The 16,937-nt window shown below is 46.5% G+C and overlaps 1 protein-coding gene across 2 annotated transcripts in view; it reads left to right on the plus strand.

Moving 5' to 3' along the window:
* The window catches only part of COL5A1 (collagen type V alpha 1 chain), a 173,302-nt gene that overhangs the window by 134,600 nt on the left and 21,765 nt on the right, over window positions 1–16,937 (plus strand). For both annotated transcript variants that reach the window (XM_026094410.2, XM_026094409.2), the window contains exons 33-48: window positions 2,431–2,475; window positions 2,909–2,962; window positions 3,864–3,908; window positions 5,014–5,067; window positions 5,662–5,715; window positions 9,498–9,551; window positions 11,214–11,321; window positions 11,594–11,683; window positions 11,785–11,838; window positions 12,491–12,598; window positions 14,429–14,536; window positions 15,123–15,176; window positions 16,070–16,123; window positions 16,303–16,410; window positions 16,499–16,552; window positions 16,641–16,748. In XM_026094410.2, coding sequence (XP_025950195.2) covers window positions 2,431–2,475; window positions 2,909–2,962; window positions 3,864–3,908; window positions 5,014–5,067; window positions 5,662–5,715; window positions 9,498–9,551; window positions 11,214–11,321; window positions 11,594–11,683; window positions 11,785–11,838; window positions 12,491–12,598; window positions 14,429–14,536; window positions 15,123–15,176; window positions 16,070–16,123; window positions 16,303–16,410; window positions 16,499–16,552; window positions 16,641–16,748 — 1,152 coding nt within the window. The remainder of the gene's footprint in view (window positions 1–2,430; window positions 2,476–2,908; window positions 2,963–3,863; window positions 3,909–5,013; window positions 5,068–5,661; window positions 5,716–9,497; window positions 9,552–11,213; window positions 11,322–11,593; window positions 11,684–11,784; window positions 11,839–12,490; window positions 12,599–14,428; window positions 14,537–15,122; window positions 15,177–16,069; window positions 16,124–16,302; window positions 16,411–16,498; window positions 16,553–16,640; window positions 16,749–16,937) is intronic.

The raw sequence follows: 16,937 nt of genomic DNA on the forward strand, positions 1-16,937 counted from the left end.
CACCACACCTAATGAAATGGAAACTATCAGCTTAAATTTAACTTTAGCCCTTGTTGAGTTAGATTTGACAAATTTTACTCTGCTTCTCTGGAGAGCAGTAAATTTGCTATTTTATGAGCATGTCTACACATAGTCAAGAAAGAGTGGCTGTAAGATTTGCTTCTCCGGTGCAATGCGGGGTAACCCAATTTGCAGCTAAAACATCCAAAAATCATTTCTGTTTGTCTTTTTTTTTTTTTTTTTTTTCCCCAAGGTATTACTATTACAATATCCAATGCAGTTATTTATGGGTCCAAAATCTTATCAATCATTGGTTTCTCTTATGATTGTCATCATCTAGGAATTGAAATAAGCTTTCTGGCTCATTATTTCAGCAACACAAAAGGACTTCCTGAGTCTTTTTTTTCCAAAAAAAAAAAGGTGAAAAACAAAGGCAGCAAGAGCAGGGTCAGCAGCTCTCTTGAGACTCGGCCCAGGCAGCTGGATTTCAGTGCTGCCGGAGCCCCGCAGAGCTCGGGATTGCCAGGCCCAACCATGCAGCGTGCTGTGGGGCCGCTGGTCTCCCTTATCCCTAGGGATTTGCCTCTGGCTGCTGGGGCCGGCCTGGTTTCCAGAAGTGTGTCTGGCCACTCTTTCTTGAATGGCTGTGGATGAGCTCTCTTGGACATTTTCAAAACCTGATCAGAAAATCAATACTTGAGACGTGAATAAGTGGTTTTATTTTTAGAGCTAATAAGCTTCTCCCATTAGCACAGAATAATAGATCTTCCTGCCTCCTTGTCTGACAATGCCTGGAGGGTGCAGGGAGCTGCTGCAATCCAGGCCATTTATTTGGGTGCCTAGAAAATAATCTGAATTTAGATGCCTTTCCTTCCATATCCCTGTTTGAAAAATATAGGCCTGTGTGCGTTTACAGCGTCATATAAATTCTTAGCAACCGTACACAGTGCTGTATGCATGATTAATGACAGCAATAAGCAGAGCAAAATTTTGCTTAAAAATAGAATTGAGAAGGCAGGAAAGGATTGTATGGGGCTACCTGCAGGCAGGCTGCACTCCGCTACACCCGATCTGCATTAGCCTCCCATAGTTTAAGGAAAACCAGATGGAAGACTTTATAATGATTTTTGTAATTAATTTAAAGTATGCCAGCAATGTTTATTAAATGGAGACACAGCACGAGGAGGATTCAGCAGGGCTAATTTTAGTAGCTTGAAAAAAAGTTGATTCTAAAGTTTTCCAGCTCCTGTTTTACGTTTGCCTGGTTAATGAGTGCCAAATACGAGACGGCAAGATCTTGAGATGATGGATTTGGGGCAGAAAATGGCAAGAGGTATTTTAAGCATCCTTGTTCCTTGCATAGAAGGAAAGCAACTCTCTTCCTTTAACTGGGGATTGGTAAAAATAGGGGACTGTTGGTCCGAAGGAAGAAAGGGAAACCCACTGGTTTTTTTTTTTTTTTTTCATGACTTGACACTAGCCAAAATAGTGTTTCCAGGGAGCGAGATCTAGGCTGTTGCTTCTCTGCTAGGTACATGCTAACGGAGCTGAACGTAATGCTAGATTTGGGACCGAGCCGTCTTTGTCTTCTTTCTGTCAGAATTAATCACAGTCGGCCGTTACAGGAGGCTGAGTGCATCTGTCAGATCCAATAAGCCTGCTGTTTTGTCGCTGCTGCGCAGCACTGTCTTAAATTACTTATTTAGCACAAAGTTCACAAGGATGGCGAAAGATCTGTGAATATCTGGGGCAGCTTAATTGCCTTGTGTTGCGTAAAATAATTGCTCAGGTGAGGGGTCCAGCCCTGCCGCTGGCGTTCCTTAAAAATTTAGCAGCGCAGGTCTTGCAGCATGTGCTTGCATCCGCTCGCGGTGTGCACACCTGGGTGATCCGGGCTGCCCTGCTTCCCGCACGGGACCTGCCGGCTTTCTGCACGTCGGGCGCTCGAGGAGGCAAAAAAGGCGATCAGCAGAAAAAGGGAGAGCAGATTTTGGGGTGGTGGCGTGGAGGAGCTTTTTGCTGGCTTTGGTGTGTTTGCTGGCTTTTTGGAATTTTGCGTATGTGCCATCTCGCTGGTGAGACTGTGTGGTCCACGTCAGTGGCCTCATCTTTGAATTTCTTTGTGATACTTTAAAGGATCAGGTAAAGGATATTTTTTAGAGACTCCTTCCCTTAGATGTCAAATTTCATCCGGGCATTGGGATCACAGTCCAGACCCGTCCAAACATTATAAATGAAAATAAATACAAGAATCGGGACCCGAGAGCAAAACGAGTGTCTTTTCATTGCAAACGAGACTGGAAGAAGTGTTGGGGGCCGGCGTGTGTGCGATGGGCTCGGTTGCGAGCTGGCCCGCCGCAAGCCCAGCCGGCGGAGGAGCTCTGCGGGGCTGCTGCCTCCAAACTCACCCGTGTTTCTTTCTGCTTCCAGGGGACACCTGGCAAACCAGGTCCAAGGGGGCAGCGCGGTCCAACGGTAATGATACTTCTTTTTTTTTAACATTTCTTGTGCATTTTGTTCTTGTTTTTCCTTCCTTGCCTGTGCATTTTGGAAGCTTGTTAAGGCCATCACTTGGGTGGAGAAAAAGCGACCTGATTCCCACCCTGGCTGGGTAAGATCTGGCCCTTTACCTGGCCTTCAGCAGTTGACGCTGAACAGAGGGGATGCAGCACTTTGGGGCTGGGGCTCAACGAAGCAACAAATGTCACTTAAGTTGTGACAAAATCCAAGCCGACTGGTTGGGGTCCCCAGTGGCCCCGGAGCGCCGGAGGCTCGGGTTGTGCCGCTCCTTCTGGCAGGACCATTCCTGCGGCAAATGCCTGTCAGGCACCAAAGTGTTTTCCCTAATCGATGTCTGTGCTGTGGGTAGCCAGAAGGGCTGATATGTCTCCTTTTGTGTCTTTTTAAGGGTCCACGTGGGGAAAGAGGCCCTAGGGGAAGCACTGGGAAACCTGGCCCAAAGGTAAGGTTTTAGAGCCTCTGACAGCGGTTAGAAGAGGAATTGTGTCCTAAAAAGCGGTGATATACGAGACCATCTGGATCACTGCCCTCCATTTCCCTTCTCCGGAGAAAAACACTGTATTTTGAAAGCTTGAGCCCTCCTAATCTTCATAACCCAGGCGAATGTCTCAGAAAATACACGTGTGGGTCCCAAGAACGCATTGGCCCGTGTTGCAGCAGGAGATCCCGAGCTCGGGCCTGGAGGCCTGGCCGGGCCCCATCGGCGGAGGAGCCCGCCTCACCGCGGGGCCTCGCTCCTCGCCCACCCGCACCAAACCCGCTTTCCATGCAAACCGGCCGCTGCCGATTGGCCGGCGGACACAATAGGCGCTGTTCTCCGAGCCAACCAGGAGCGCGCGGGTCAATCGCGGCGCGGCGAAGCTCTCCGCTGCGCCAGCGCCCGCTAGATAAACCGATTAAGCGCACATCAATCGCTCGGCATAATGGAAACGAAGCTTTTATAATGAAACATTGTCACGGCAGCGCGGCCTGCTTTAAAAATAAATGTCTCGGCTTTGTGTCGGCATGAATTTTTGATAAATACCTTGGCTTTGCTGCGGCATTTATCTCACAGAAGGAGACCGTTATCTGGTGGAAATATCCTGAGCTCCCTGACGTTATCTTTGCTGTATTTTTATTAAGTGGTGTTGGGGGGAAATGAGCAGCTGCTCGTTTGTCACGGGATATCGCTCCCGATACAGAATTATTAATAGAGGGGGGCAGGGGGAATCGGTGGGGTGTGTTGTCGCCATGTGGTTGGTGGCATTTAAAGTCTTTGTGCAAAGCAGCGGAATTGGTGATATATATTTTTAATGTGTTTTTTCTTTTTTTTTTCTTTTTTTTTTTTTTTTTATTCTTAAAAGGGCAACTCTGGTGGTGATGGCCCCCCTGGTCCTCCTGGCGAAAGGGTAAGGCAATCCAGTGGGGCTGCAGCAGAAATCAATAAAGTCTGTTAGGTTAACGCGGTGCATGAGGCTGATTTATGGTGCTGAGACGGCTGAGGTGTTTTGCAGCGAGCATCCTGCAGAGTACCACCACGAAACAGGCAGGGGTGGGCACATATCAGGCAGCAAAAAGTAGAAACCTCTTTAGAAACCCATGTGAAATATGCTCTTGTGGGTAGAGGTATCACCAGCAACCTTCAGGCCCCTTCCTAGGAAGGGTCAAACGGGGCTTTGACGGAGGATGCCCTGTGCAAACCCCGTAGCGCAGGGAAAGAGCCACCCATTCAGCTGGCGCCCTGGTTTCCCGGGGCAGGTGGTCCTCCAGGACCCCTTACTCCTTTCTCCAGGCTATAGATGCTAGGACATAGCTGGGACTTTCATGATTTTAGCCTCAGTTTCTGTAGAGGTTTTTTTTTGTTTGTTTTTGTTTTTTTGTTTGTTTTTGGTTTTGTTTTGCTTGTAAATTTTCTACAAAATTGTCCAGTTAGGAAATACATGAGATCGGCCTCCTGCTTTACACCCTGCTGGTGGTGACAACAGGGGAGGGGGTTGCTGCTGATGGTGCTCTCAGGAAGCAGTCACCCAAGAGGCATAAGCTTGCTGGGGAGCCGGAGCATAGAGGGCAACTTGGCACCCTGCTCAAACTGCTGTCGGGAGCAGCAGTCCCGAAATCACAAGGCACTTGCCTTGTATTTCTGCTCGAGACGAAGAGGCTGGTGGCTCCCAGGTGCTCCCACCTGAGCTGCGATGGGAGAGTAGAGCGCTCTTTTTCATAGTGTTGGGAGGGAAAGGAACAAAGGTCAAAAACCTGCTTAACGTTTGCAGTGCTTTTTCCAACTAGACGGGCTGCTCAGGTGAATGTACCCAGTGGTTCTTATTTCTCCAGGCGTTTTTTTCGAGGGACGGCCCTGTGCAGCTGGGGCTTGCACTTTAGTGGCATTTCTTTGGGGCAGAGAGGAAACTGGCTTTCTGTATCTCTGTGCTCTTCTGCTGTTCAAACAGCGGTGATATTTCACAGTAAAGCATGTAGGCTTTTTAACCGTGTTTTCTGGCTTGTTTTGCATCCCAGGGACCACCAGGGCCTCAAGGACCAACTGGATTTCCTGGACCAAAAGGCCCCCCTGTAAGTAACTCTCTTTCCAGAACATGCAAAGAAATACATTAAGTATTTTCCATCCAGCTGTTGATTGCCTGTGCCAACTCAGTCTTAGCTACTTCTCTGACAAGTGGCAACGTACCCAATAAAAGGCAACACTGAGACCTCTTGATAATAACTGAACGGATTAAGATTTTAAATAGCCAAGTAAATTGTGGCTGATTATAAATGTTCATTTCCTAATGACTCAGTATCACCAGGATCTTTCATGGTTGCTCTGTTCTTTGTTTTTCCCTCTGTGTACTGGGAGGACAGCACACCAGAGTAACACTTCTATCTCTGCACTTATTATACACTGATGGGGGACCTCAGAAACCTTTTTGGAGTGATTTCTTTCCCTGTGGTGGACAGCTCTCTCCATCTCTGGATCTGTAAGATAAATCTTCCTTTGAGAGATTTGTGGGAAAGGGCTGTATCTTTTAGGATTTTGAGCACCCTCATTTCACTGTAAAATGAATGGGAATTAATGCAAGGATGCAAGCAGATTTGATTCAGTCCCCATCGCAGTTTAACCACCAAGCCAATGGTCGTGGTCCTTCTCACCCTGTTTTTCTTCTCTAGGGTCCTCCTGGAAAGGATGGATTGCCTGGTCACCCCGGACAGAGAGGAGAAACTGTAAGTAGCCAAAAATCTTGGGTAGATCATTAGTCCTGAGTCTTGTCTTGCTGGTTGGTTTTTCTAAACCTTTCTGTGCAGCCGAGGAGATGTTGCCACACGTTGTCTTTCTCCAAAGGTCTGTGTCTCTTCAGCTGCATGGGATGGTCTATGGGAAGCAACCCTCTTTTGGGCAGGACAAGTCGGTCTAATGATGGTTTATCGTGAAGGCCATGAACCAGCCTCTCTCCCTCTGTCCCTTTAGTGGACTGCAGAGGTCACAGTGCATCATGCACAGAGAAAATGTGAGCAGAGATGTAGTGAGACTGGTGACCAGCATCAAAGGCAGTTGGGTTTCTGCTGTGCCGGGTGCTGCAGAGTTGGCCAGCTCCACTGTGGTCCTTGCTAAGTGGGAAGATGTTGGCTGGGGTTGAGGCTGTGTCAACACACCAGCACGAGCCAGCAGCTAGTGTGGCAGGTCCTTTTAGGCAGTGGAGAAGCAGCTGGGCTGACTCCCACACAGCCCCCCGGTCGGTCTCTGCAACCCCAAGACTCCCTGAAGCGCTCTCCCCTTAGTCCCCTAAAGCAGGAGAAAGCTGCGCCTCTGAGCCACTCTTTGGTGCAATATGGCTAAATCTGCGCTTTTTTTCTTGCTCCTTCCCTTGGAAATGTGCGGGTTTTACATCTCTCTGTTCCAGTGATGTAACTCTAGGTCTGCAACAGCAGAGATTTTTCCTTTGAAAAGGGCTCCCTCCTTCACAGCCGAAGCGCTCAGCTTTCAGCCACAGCTGCTTAAGTCAGGGGCAGCTTCCTTCTCCGGTTTTACTTTCTGTGGAACCTGTGCTGGGGAGAAATAAATGCTTTTCCCTGTTCCTGACGCTTCACGTGGCCGACACCAAGAACTGTTGCACAGCAGAAGAGACTGACAGGCCAGTTTTAGCAGTACCTGTTTCAAAAAGAAGGCAATTCCTGGCCAAGAGCGATGATGCAATGGTTTTGCTCTAGCTTTTCTCTCCTTACTGGTTACTGCTTGAGTATCCGCCACTGCTTTAGCACACCGGTGAGAAGAGCATTCCTGCTGCTGCTGCCTTTTAGCTAAAGCTACTCATGGTGGGCTTGCAAAGTTTGGCCTAAGCCCCCCTCCAGCAATAATCACTTGCCGAACGTGGCTGCAACGCAAGGAGCAGCTCCTGTTTTAGGTACCTTACTGTATCGTGCGCATACTGCTTTGTCATTTTTAAAAGATTTTGTTGCACAGATGTAATCATTGTTTCTCACCAAAGGAGAATGATGAGGCATGTGGAAGGTATGACAATACGGCTGTTGTACGTCTCTGGTGATCTGTTTTCTGCACCTTTTTTGCTTAAAGGATACCCTAAGCAAAAATGATCATTGTGCCATGTAGTCTTGTGCATGCAGTGGTTAGTATCTTTCTGTTTTGCATTTTGGGGGATTTTTACTCTTTTTCCTCGACTGATTACAATCCAGCTCATTTGCTGCTGTTGATATTTTGCTCTCCCCAACACTGCATGCTGCATGTTAGCAGATAGACTCTTCTTTGTTCTGTGTTTATTTTACAGGAAAAAACCAACTTCCTCTACTCAGCTTTGCATTTTTCTCCACTGCCTTTCCTAGCAAATGAGCATTAAAAAGGCTTTGCACATTATGCATTTTTTCCCCTCAGCTTATCACACAAAGATTTAATTAACTTGCCTGGCATTTGCTAAGCAAGGCAATGCAAATACTGCTCAATGCAACACCGGATATTTATTTATGCTCCATAAGACTGACTTTATGGCGACTTTTGTGGTATTTTCAAGCACACAGTCCTCAGGCCAGGATTAGCTTAAAGGTGAAGAGAAGAGTGTTCACCTGCCGAAGTCTGATTGTGACATTTAGTCTTCCTTCATGGAGTTATCTATAGCATTAGGGACACCTAAATTCAAATCAGAAAAAGCAGTAAAGTCTTTACTTGCTTCTGCTGCTTTCAGCAGTTGAGACTGGAGTAGAGTATCCGACTCCAAGCGAGCGTGTATATGACCACGGCTTTCAATTATTTGGGGTCTGAAAGTATTCCCTGATGGCTTTCTTCAGTTATTCTGGTAATGACTTCCCTATTCGAACAAATACTTCCAGAAAACAAACTTCTGTTCATCTTTGACTAGAAGAAGCTTGCAGAGATCACTTCCCCCGGCTCCTCTGGGGCGCACACGGATGTGCGCAGAGGCAGGCAGCAGCAGTGGCCCCGGGTTTGCGGCCGGGTGCCTGTGTGCCGGCCCTTTTCATTGCTCCAACTTTTGGCTGTTAGAAATCATTCAGTTTAGTCTGTCTGCGAGGCTGCCAACGTTAATGCCCAGGATGACTTTTAAAGCAAATGGCCAATGCTCTATCACTTAAGGTAATTTCCTGTTTCTCTCCCCCTTTTTTGACCCCTTTCCTTACGCCATGCCAAAGGGGGAGGAGATAAGCACAAAAACAAATATTATTTCCACATCGGTAGCCTTGTTAGTGCACTCTGTACCTTCATGCACGAAAACCCAGACTTGAAATCTGCACCTCATGTGGTTCCCTTTATTTTGCTTTTGAATTAGCAAATATAGAGCATGCCAAAGAGTGCCTAAATGTTTGGCCATATTAGACTTTATTAGACTTATTAACTTGGGGTGTTAAAAAAAAAAAAAAAAAATCAGACTGGATAATAAAAAAGGAGTTTTCTAAGTCCAGCATAGAAGTAGTTGAAATATTTTTCTAAAAATAGGGTTTAAATTGTACTTTCATTTCACACAGATTTTTTGCCATTTCCCCATCAACCGTGGGATATTTTCTGTGATCTGCAGACAGCTATAACAGTGTTGGGTAGTTTTTAGCATGACACAGTACCAGTGGCTTGGGACTTATCTGATCATCTTTCGTGGCAAGGAGATAATTAGCCTTTAAGCCCTCAATGACATTTTTCAAGCATGTCAACATGCTATAGTAAGAATGATAATTATGTGCCTTTTAAAGGGTGGTTTAGGAGAACTAAACAATTGCTGTGATGATAGTTCATTACTGTCACCCTTTAAAGGTCATTATAAGAAGCTGTCTTGGGTCTCAGATTTGCAGACTTCATTATTCATCATCATTTGGTGATCCAAAGAGAAACACATTTGTGATTTTTTTTATTCAACAGATGTTGATGAAGGAAGTAAAACTTCACTCAAAACCCAAAGCTGACATGGTTGGGTGCTTCAGCAGAACTAGGGATTGATGCTGCCTATGTGAAAAATGAAAGATGGTCACCCAGCCTCACAGCTCCTGAGGAATGAAGCATTAAATAGCAATTGTACCAGAACTGGGAGTAGGAGAAGGGAAATCGTCATTAAGAATTACTCAGCATTAAGAAACTCGCACATTCTGACTTCTTAATGGCCATTTCCTCTGTAGGTTTCAGGAGTGTAGCAGATTTTTTATATATGTGGTCAGTCCTTCAGGCAAATCATGGTAGCTCCATCCAAATAGCAGAGCTGAGCTGAGGATCTGGTCCCCATCAGAAAGACCCCTATCTCAGGGAGTGCTGCTCCCAGAGTCCTTGCTGGAGCTGAAAGACTTTGATCACTGCTTTTCCCCTCCACCCCCTTGTAAATATACAGATAGAGGTTTTCCATCTTCTGTTCGATTTCTACTTTCTTTTTCCTTTGGGTGTCCATCCTTTCGTAGTCAATAGTCTCCTCAGAGGAGGAGCAGTCCAGGAGCAGTCTGTGACCCTCGTTTGACTGCTTGTGAGAATTGTCATTTATTTGTCTTTTCCCTTTTTCCAACAGGGTTTCCAAGGCAAGACAGGCCCTCCAGGCCCTCCTGGTGTCGTGGGCCCTCAGGTAAGAAACGGCTGCTCCGTGGCTGAGCCTTGCCAGCGCGGGACCCCAGGGATGCAGTGGGTAGCTGGGAGCTGGTGGGGTGGCAGATTGCCCAGCGCAGAGACTCCTGCTCCAGGGGAGGTGAAGTTGCGTCAAAGCAAGCGTGCCGTTTTGGAAATTCCTGGCCACGGAATTTAAAAACTCGGAGCCGCCTCCTCTGTGCGATAGATCAGAGTTTGCCCTGCTGTCTTTGCGCAGAGGCCCAGCTTGTTTAGGCCTTAGGATGGTGCTTGGAAAAAGTGCCTCAAGGCCCCCAGCCTCATCCCGCTTGGTGCGTTGCAATGTGAGGGGTGAGCAGTGGTGCAGCACCGCATCTCACCAGTGCTGCTGTAAATAAGGTGGTGCCTGTGAAGTTAACAGATCTACCTTGGTGTAAAATTGGTGGGGGATGAGAGACAGAGACCACCTCTGGTCCTTCGCCATTCTGCCTAATGTTGCAGAAGATACTGCACAGACCCTAACTAAATGACTTTAAGGAACCAAAGAGTTAAATGCAATCTTGAATGCCCCAGCAGGTCATGTAGCCCTTCAGGGCAGCATAAGCATGATGCAGCAGTGCCGTTACATTTCGTTATGAAGAAATGCAGCAATTGTCCGAGCTGAGCTTTTTTTTTTTTTTTTTTCTTTTTTTTTTTTTTTTTTTTTTTTTTTTTAGTAAGTCACAACGAACTCTGTGCAATCTGGAAATAGTATCTGCACAATTAGTATCTGTACCCCTGAATACAGGCTTACAGGCCTCATGCATCAGTTTTATAGGTAGAGTCTTAGACAGAATAGGACTGGGTTTTGGTAATCTTCTTTTCTGAACTGCTGGGGAGGTACACTCTTTAATTAAAAAGTAATTAACTTGTCCTCTTTAATGGTAGTGTCAATTCCACAGTTTATAAATTCCCTGATTAGGGGCAATTCCCTGATTCTGTCTGTCTTCTCAAGTGCAAATTAGGTTTTGTGGCAATTTTATTTGGCTCTGCTGTGCATAGTTAGTGTGATGTGTGGTTGCTGAGTGATCACAACGTTATCATTCTGCCTACACTAAGTGGCACCCTGCAGTGTGACAAGAGTTATAACCACGGTCCCAGCGGACACCAATGTGCAGGGACATTGTGGTCTTGTGCATATGGCTTTTGTCCTCCTCCGAAATGGGCCACTTGGGAACCTTCTGCCTAGAGCCTTATGTTACACTCGTCACCATTAGTGCCCATGTACGGCACAGAGGCAGTCAATAATTGTCATGTACTACAAGCCTAATCCATTATTTATGCCCAATATGAAGAAGAAATAGCATGATTGTAGAATACTTAGGAAGCTTTCAATATAAAAAGCCCTAAGCCTAATAACTGTAATAGTAATATCCATCATTTATGTGAACACTTGAATTCTAGAGGTTCCCAATGCCTCTAGGTTGTTACGTGCCATTTTACCCAACTGCAAAATAATGTCCCTTTGTATGTTAAAGACAGCATCCCTAGCGGGCTTCCCAGTGACACCATGCATGACAGCTAAGGGAAGAAGCATCTTCTGTGCCATTGCAGCTTAAAGGACGAAACTGATAAACTTTACCAGTTTCTTCATTGCTTGCTTTGCTGATCTCCAACACCTTCTCCTTGATCTCTGTTTCTTTAGGGTCCGACCGGTGAGACTGGCCCAATGGGTGAGCGGGGACATCCAGGCCCTCCAGGTCCCCCTGGTGAACAAGGTCTTCCTGGCCTCACTGGAAAGGAAGGGACCAAGGTAGGCTGTTTGCCCATCTGCTGTGACCGCTGTTGCAGTCCAATCTGCAGCATATGACAGAGATGAAGATGAGTCCAAGTTCACTTTGTGGGTTGGGGAGCCAGCAGGCTATTGAATTCACCTTCCTCGCCTGCCTCTCTCCCAAAGGTGGAGAGGGAAGATTCAGGAAAGAAGTCATGTTTCACAACATCTCATCAAGAGTTGTGTCCAGAAAGAGAAGCTTGGTCTTATTCAGTCTGCAGATCCTTAGGTATTTATCATTGTAATTGCAGGGTGACCCTGGTCCTGCCGGTCTCCCAGGAAAGGATGGTCCCCCGGGCTTGCGAGGCTTCCCTGGAGAGAGAGGACTCCCTGGCCCAATTGTGAGTAGAGGCGCCTCTGGTCTTTCCAGTGGGAAGGGTGCACAGGCAGTGCAGCGCACAGCTCCAGAAATGACTTTGTTTTCCTGTCTTCCTCCTTCCAGGGTGCTCCGGGACTGAAAGGCAACGAAGGTCCCCCTGGTCCCCCAGGTCCAGCAGTAAGTATCCTTGTCCTTATAGGCACCACCTAACGCATTTACAGGCTTGCCAAAACTGAGGTTTAGTCACAGCTCAGTACTTTACCCATTATTCCCTTTGCACTATCTTACTGCTTGCTGGGTACTGCTTTATTTTACAAGACACATGTCATAGCTCAATCATTTTGTGGTGTCAGTCATGAACATATGTGACAAGCTGAGGGAACTGGATGATTCAGGGCATCGAGAATGAGGAAGCTGAGCATTTTGCTTCTAAGTCACTAGCTTTCCTTCTGAAAGTTGTTCCCACTTGTTTCTTGCACAGCGCAGGCCTCCTGGGAGAAAATATTCATCACTGAAGCCTCCCTGCTGCATTAGCTGTGAAGTAGCTCATGCTCTTTTTCCAGACTCTGATAATATGCCCCCAGGAATGAGCTCCCTGTACCATCCCAAGAAGAACTTAGCTATTTCAGGGATTTTAATTAAAAAGAATCTGCAGGACCCCTTGGGCTGATGGTACCAAGTCATTACATGGTAGTCACCCCATCACACCTGCTCACATACTGACATCTGCACTTGATGCCCTTGTGGCGTCCTGCTGCTGTGTTACTTCCTTTCTGTAGCTGTATAAAGACTTGTATGCCAGTTAATGCTTGCTTCCTTCTCCAAACAGGGCTCTCCTGGCGAGCGAGGTCCCGCGGGTTCGGCTGGCCCAATAGGCCTGCCAGGGCGACCCGGCCCACAGGGACCTCCGGGACCCGCAGGTGAAAAGGGAGCCCCGGTGAGTACTGGTATAAGATTAACAGCTGTGGGTCAAATCTGTATGCTGGGGAGCTGACTGTGGAGGCAGTCCCTGCATAAGTATGTAAAGGAAAAAGAAAAAAAAAATTAGGAATCCAATTAAGGAAGAAACTTCTAATCTTGGGTGCATTAAGGCAGGTAACGTTATCTGCTGAACCACCCTGTCTGGGACGTCCGTACTATCAAAAATGGATATGATCCTAGGGACCAAAATGACCTACGGCAATAGGAAGATATATGGACTCTGAAGAGGAGAAACGATAGGCTGCGTGACCTTGTTGTGACAAGTAGCCTCTGGGCAGTGAAGTGAACCTCGTCAGCACTTACGAGAATGGGAGGAAAGCAACAGCCGCAGTAATTTCCATAGGGCCCAAATCTGAGCAGAACTTTTGAAGGGAGAAGGGATGCAATGGAATAAGCTGCTCTAGACTGTAGCTAAGCAACAGAAGTAACAGCCACTCTGAAAAAAGTGGTGAGGAATAGAATTCTTATCTCTGCTCTATCTGTGGCCAAGAGCCCACGTGAGGTGGCACGGGGGGTTGTGTTTCTAGTTGGGGATGCTGTGTGCTCCTACAGCGCACGTGTACCAAGTTATCCCACCAGCACCCGTAGGAAGGGCCGCTTTAAGCAGGACTGGGGCAGGTAGCTGCTGAGTCCTGCCATATGGTCCTTCTCCTGCATGTTCACCAGCCTGTGCAGGCTGTCAAGTCTTTCGCTCCCGAGGCGTGCGCGTGAAGCATCACGTGAAGATAGGAGAGACTATTTTTGTGATTGAAGAGTACGGCGTCATGGCAATCTCAGGGAGGAAGGCTGTGCATCTCTTTCACGCCCAAATGGTTTTACGGAGAAATGTCACTGACTTTTGGTTTGCCTGGTTCAAACTCAGGCTCAGCTTCAGATCCAGCAAAATGAGCTAATGCTGGCATCAGTGATTTCAGACTACACTAGGACGCTTAGGTTGATTGATTGGTGTTATTAAAGGTGTTTATCAGCCACTGTATTCTGTATTTGCAGGCTTATTAGAAATGCTAGCAGCTAGTCCAGAGGCAAGATTTCCTGGTGAATCAGCTCTATGAACATCTGTACTGCCAAGTGTCTATATGATGATGTCTTATTGGATAGATGAATAGGCAATTTATGTGGCATCTAATTATTCAGAGAAGAGCACCCAGGATTTAGATGCAATTAAATTATGTACTAGGAAACTGAAAAATATCCACTGTTCAGTTCCTATAAACAAACAAATTTGACTGAAGGCTCCAGGTTTGAGGAATGCAAGTAGGTTGTTTGAGCAGGAGGTAGCAGAGATTGTTTTATCCACTTAGTGTGTTTTCCTTTGTCCAGAAGGCTCAGGAGGGAGGTCAGGTTCTCTTGAGAAATCTCCATCTGCTGTGCAGTAGCCAGGAAGGAGGCATTGTAAACATTCATGCAGTCAGGACTGGTATCAGTAAGAATTGGCTTGTGTGAATAAAAAATAGTTGGAGTCTTGTTCCTTATTGTGAGAGAGACATGAGAGATGACAGAGGGCTCAGACTGAACACGATTATATTGTTATAGCAGCAAAATTACAGCTGTGATGTAGGTATTCACCATTTAGATTTATTTGTGTTTTATTTGTCTCCTGAGATAGAAATTTTGTCTTGCTTGAGACAGGGAACACAGACCTATGAAATACCTGCTGAAAACCAGTTTTGTTATACATGATTATATCATCAGGGGTCATTAGCTGATGAATGTTAATGGGATTTAATGGGTAGATTGGAAGGTGGAAGAGAGTGCTATGTAACCTGTCTGCTCGTTACATTTCCAGGGTGAGAAAGGTCCTCAAGGACCAGCTGGTCGGGATGGCATCCAGGGCCCGGTTGGACTCCCAGGGCCAGCAGGTCCTGTTGGGCCACCTGGAGAAGATGGAGACAAGGTGAGAAAAGTCTCTCTGCTGTGCGGGGTTACCCTTGGAAGAAACTGTGCAGCGTGACCCTTCCCCACCACGCTGACCTGCTGCTTGCGTTTCTTCGTGTCAGATGTGCTGCATATAGTAATATAAGGATGTTTTGTGGTGCTTCCAATCCCATTAGATCTGCAGAGTTGGTTGTGAGAATCAGACTGTGCTGCATGTGCATTGTCAACTAAACTGCTGTTGAATTCCAGTTAGTCTCCTATCCTTTCCCAATTAATTGCATTTCCCCACTCTTTCACTCCCTCTGGACAGGAGGATTCTTAGAAAACAGTAGCTGGGGCATATCACTCATCACTGCTAACAAGGTTAGCAAAATGATACTTCCTGCATCTAGCAGCAGCTCAGAAAAGTTTTAGGTTGCAAAAGGGTTTGGTTACAGCTGGAGTGGCCAAATCTGTGGCCTTTTTCAAAACTTATTGGGGGAACGTTTATGGGAATCAGCATCTTTGGAACAGGGCCCAGATGTGCAAGACTATTACTTGATTGTCAATATATGTAAGTGGTCACCAAGGCGTGTGAACTAACTGTGCACCTTTGCACCTGACAGGGCGAGATTGGGGAACCCGGCCAGAAGGGCAGCAAGGGCGACAAAGGGGAACAGGTAAGTGGGACACATGTCTTTGGTAGTTGCTTTCCTATAGGAACATGTGGTTACATTGTGTTGTTTGCTGGAAATAGAAAACTATATATTTTTAACTTCTTCCTATTATTTCTCCTTGCACCTTTTCTTCATCAAATACCAGCACAATGTAAGAAAGAATGAGTGCGCTAAGGTGCATTTCTTCTCCAGGTTACTGGAACTCACTGAGATGTTTCCATGTCACCTTTCTACTATGTAAATATCTGTGAAACGTTAGCAACCCTTGCAATTAAAGTTGCGTGTTGAGCTGCAGTCCCTTCTCTAGTTGTTTATAATGTATGAAAGCACTCTTTATATGCTCAGATGCTGAGGAATGGAAAAGATATTACACATAAGTGTCTAGTATCTAGAGAGAACTGAGTGGTATGATATTGCTTTACTGCAGCAAAGATATGTGACTGATGACTAAAATCAAATTCTCTTGTAAATGTACTGAAGGGAGAAGTCAGACTGCATGGGTTTTGACTTTCTTGGTCCTTCAGGTATTTAGCCTTACCTCCTAGGAGGTGATATTGGAGGTAACAGTGACATGTCAGACTTGTTAGGTTACACAGAAAGTTTCTTCCTTTCCAGAAATATTTCTGACTTCCATCTCCCCAGAAAGTCTTCTGCAAAACAAGTTTTGGAGTGAGACTCTTTAGACATGTCCTTCAGTGCAGTGCTATCATGCTGTTAGCACCAGTCCTGCTGGAGGCTGGTGTGTCCAGGGAGACTTGACCCAGTCTTCCCACTCCTCTGTTTTGAGAGTTTGTGCCAGTCTAATGGAGACTGTGCTGGAAGGGCTTCTCATTTTATAGGTGAATATTTTTATTCTGTGTTCCTAAATGTGAAGTTGCATTTCTGTTTCTTGACAGGGTCCACCAGGTCCTACAGGACCACAGGGTCCAATTGGTCAGCCAGGCCCAGCTGTGAGTATTGTCCCCTGTTAGTAGTAATCCTGTTTCTTACCAAAAACTGTCCTCGGGAAATGCTGTACAGAACTGCTATTTGTGACTGGCACTGCCACTGACTGCTAAAGGTGGATGGGGATGGGGCTTTGCACGTAGCACGTGCCTGTGCTAAGCCGTGTTAGACCCTTTCCTTGTAGGGTGCCGATGGAGAGCCAGGTCCCAGAGGACAGCAAGGCCTCTTTGGTCAGAAAGGTGATGAAGGACCCAGAGGTTTCCCTGGTCCCCCTGGCCCAGTGGGCTTGCAGGTAATTTCCAGCATCAAGGAAGTGCTTAGGGCAATGAGAGCCAGGGTTGCACTTGAGCTAAGAATTATTCTTTCCAACATCTCTACAGGGCTTGCCTGGACCGCCTGGTGAGAAAGGAGAAACAGGGGATGTTGGGCAAATGGTAAGATGTTTTTCTCCTTTTGTTTTCATCACTGATATTTATATTGCTTCAAAAAACATGTCTTAAATTTGTCTCCCCTTTCTTTCAGGGCCCACCAGGCCCACCTGGACCCAGAGGTCCATCTGGACCACCAGGAGCAGACGGTCCACAGGGTCCTCCTGGGGGAATAGGAAATCCTGGCGCAGTAGGAGAGAAGGTAAAGCATCCGGGCAAACCTGATTTAAGCCAGCAGGAAGTTTGCTACCAAAGTCATTCAGGGGTTTTGTTAATGAGAAGCTGTTCTTTGTTAAGATAACAGTCTATTGGTGATCATTTGAAATGGCGAAAGGAAACAGAAAAGCCTGTCCAGGAAGATAAGCCAGGTCTGCTTGTCAGCATAGCTCTG

The sequence above is a fragment of the Dromaius novaehollandiae genome, chromosome 20 (genome assembly GCF_036370855.1).
Source record: "Dromaius novaehollandiae isolate bDroNov1 chromosome 20, bDroNov1.hap1, whole genome shotgun sequence".
NCBI lineage: Eukaryota > Metazoa > Chordata > Aves > Casuariiformes > Dromaiidae > Dromaius > Dromaius novaehollandiae.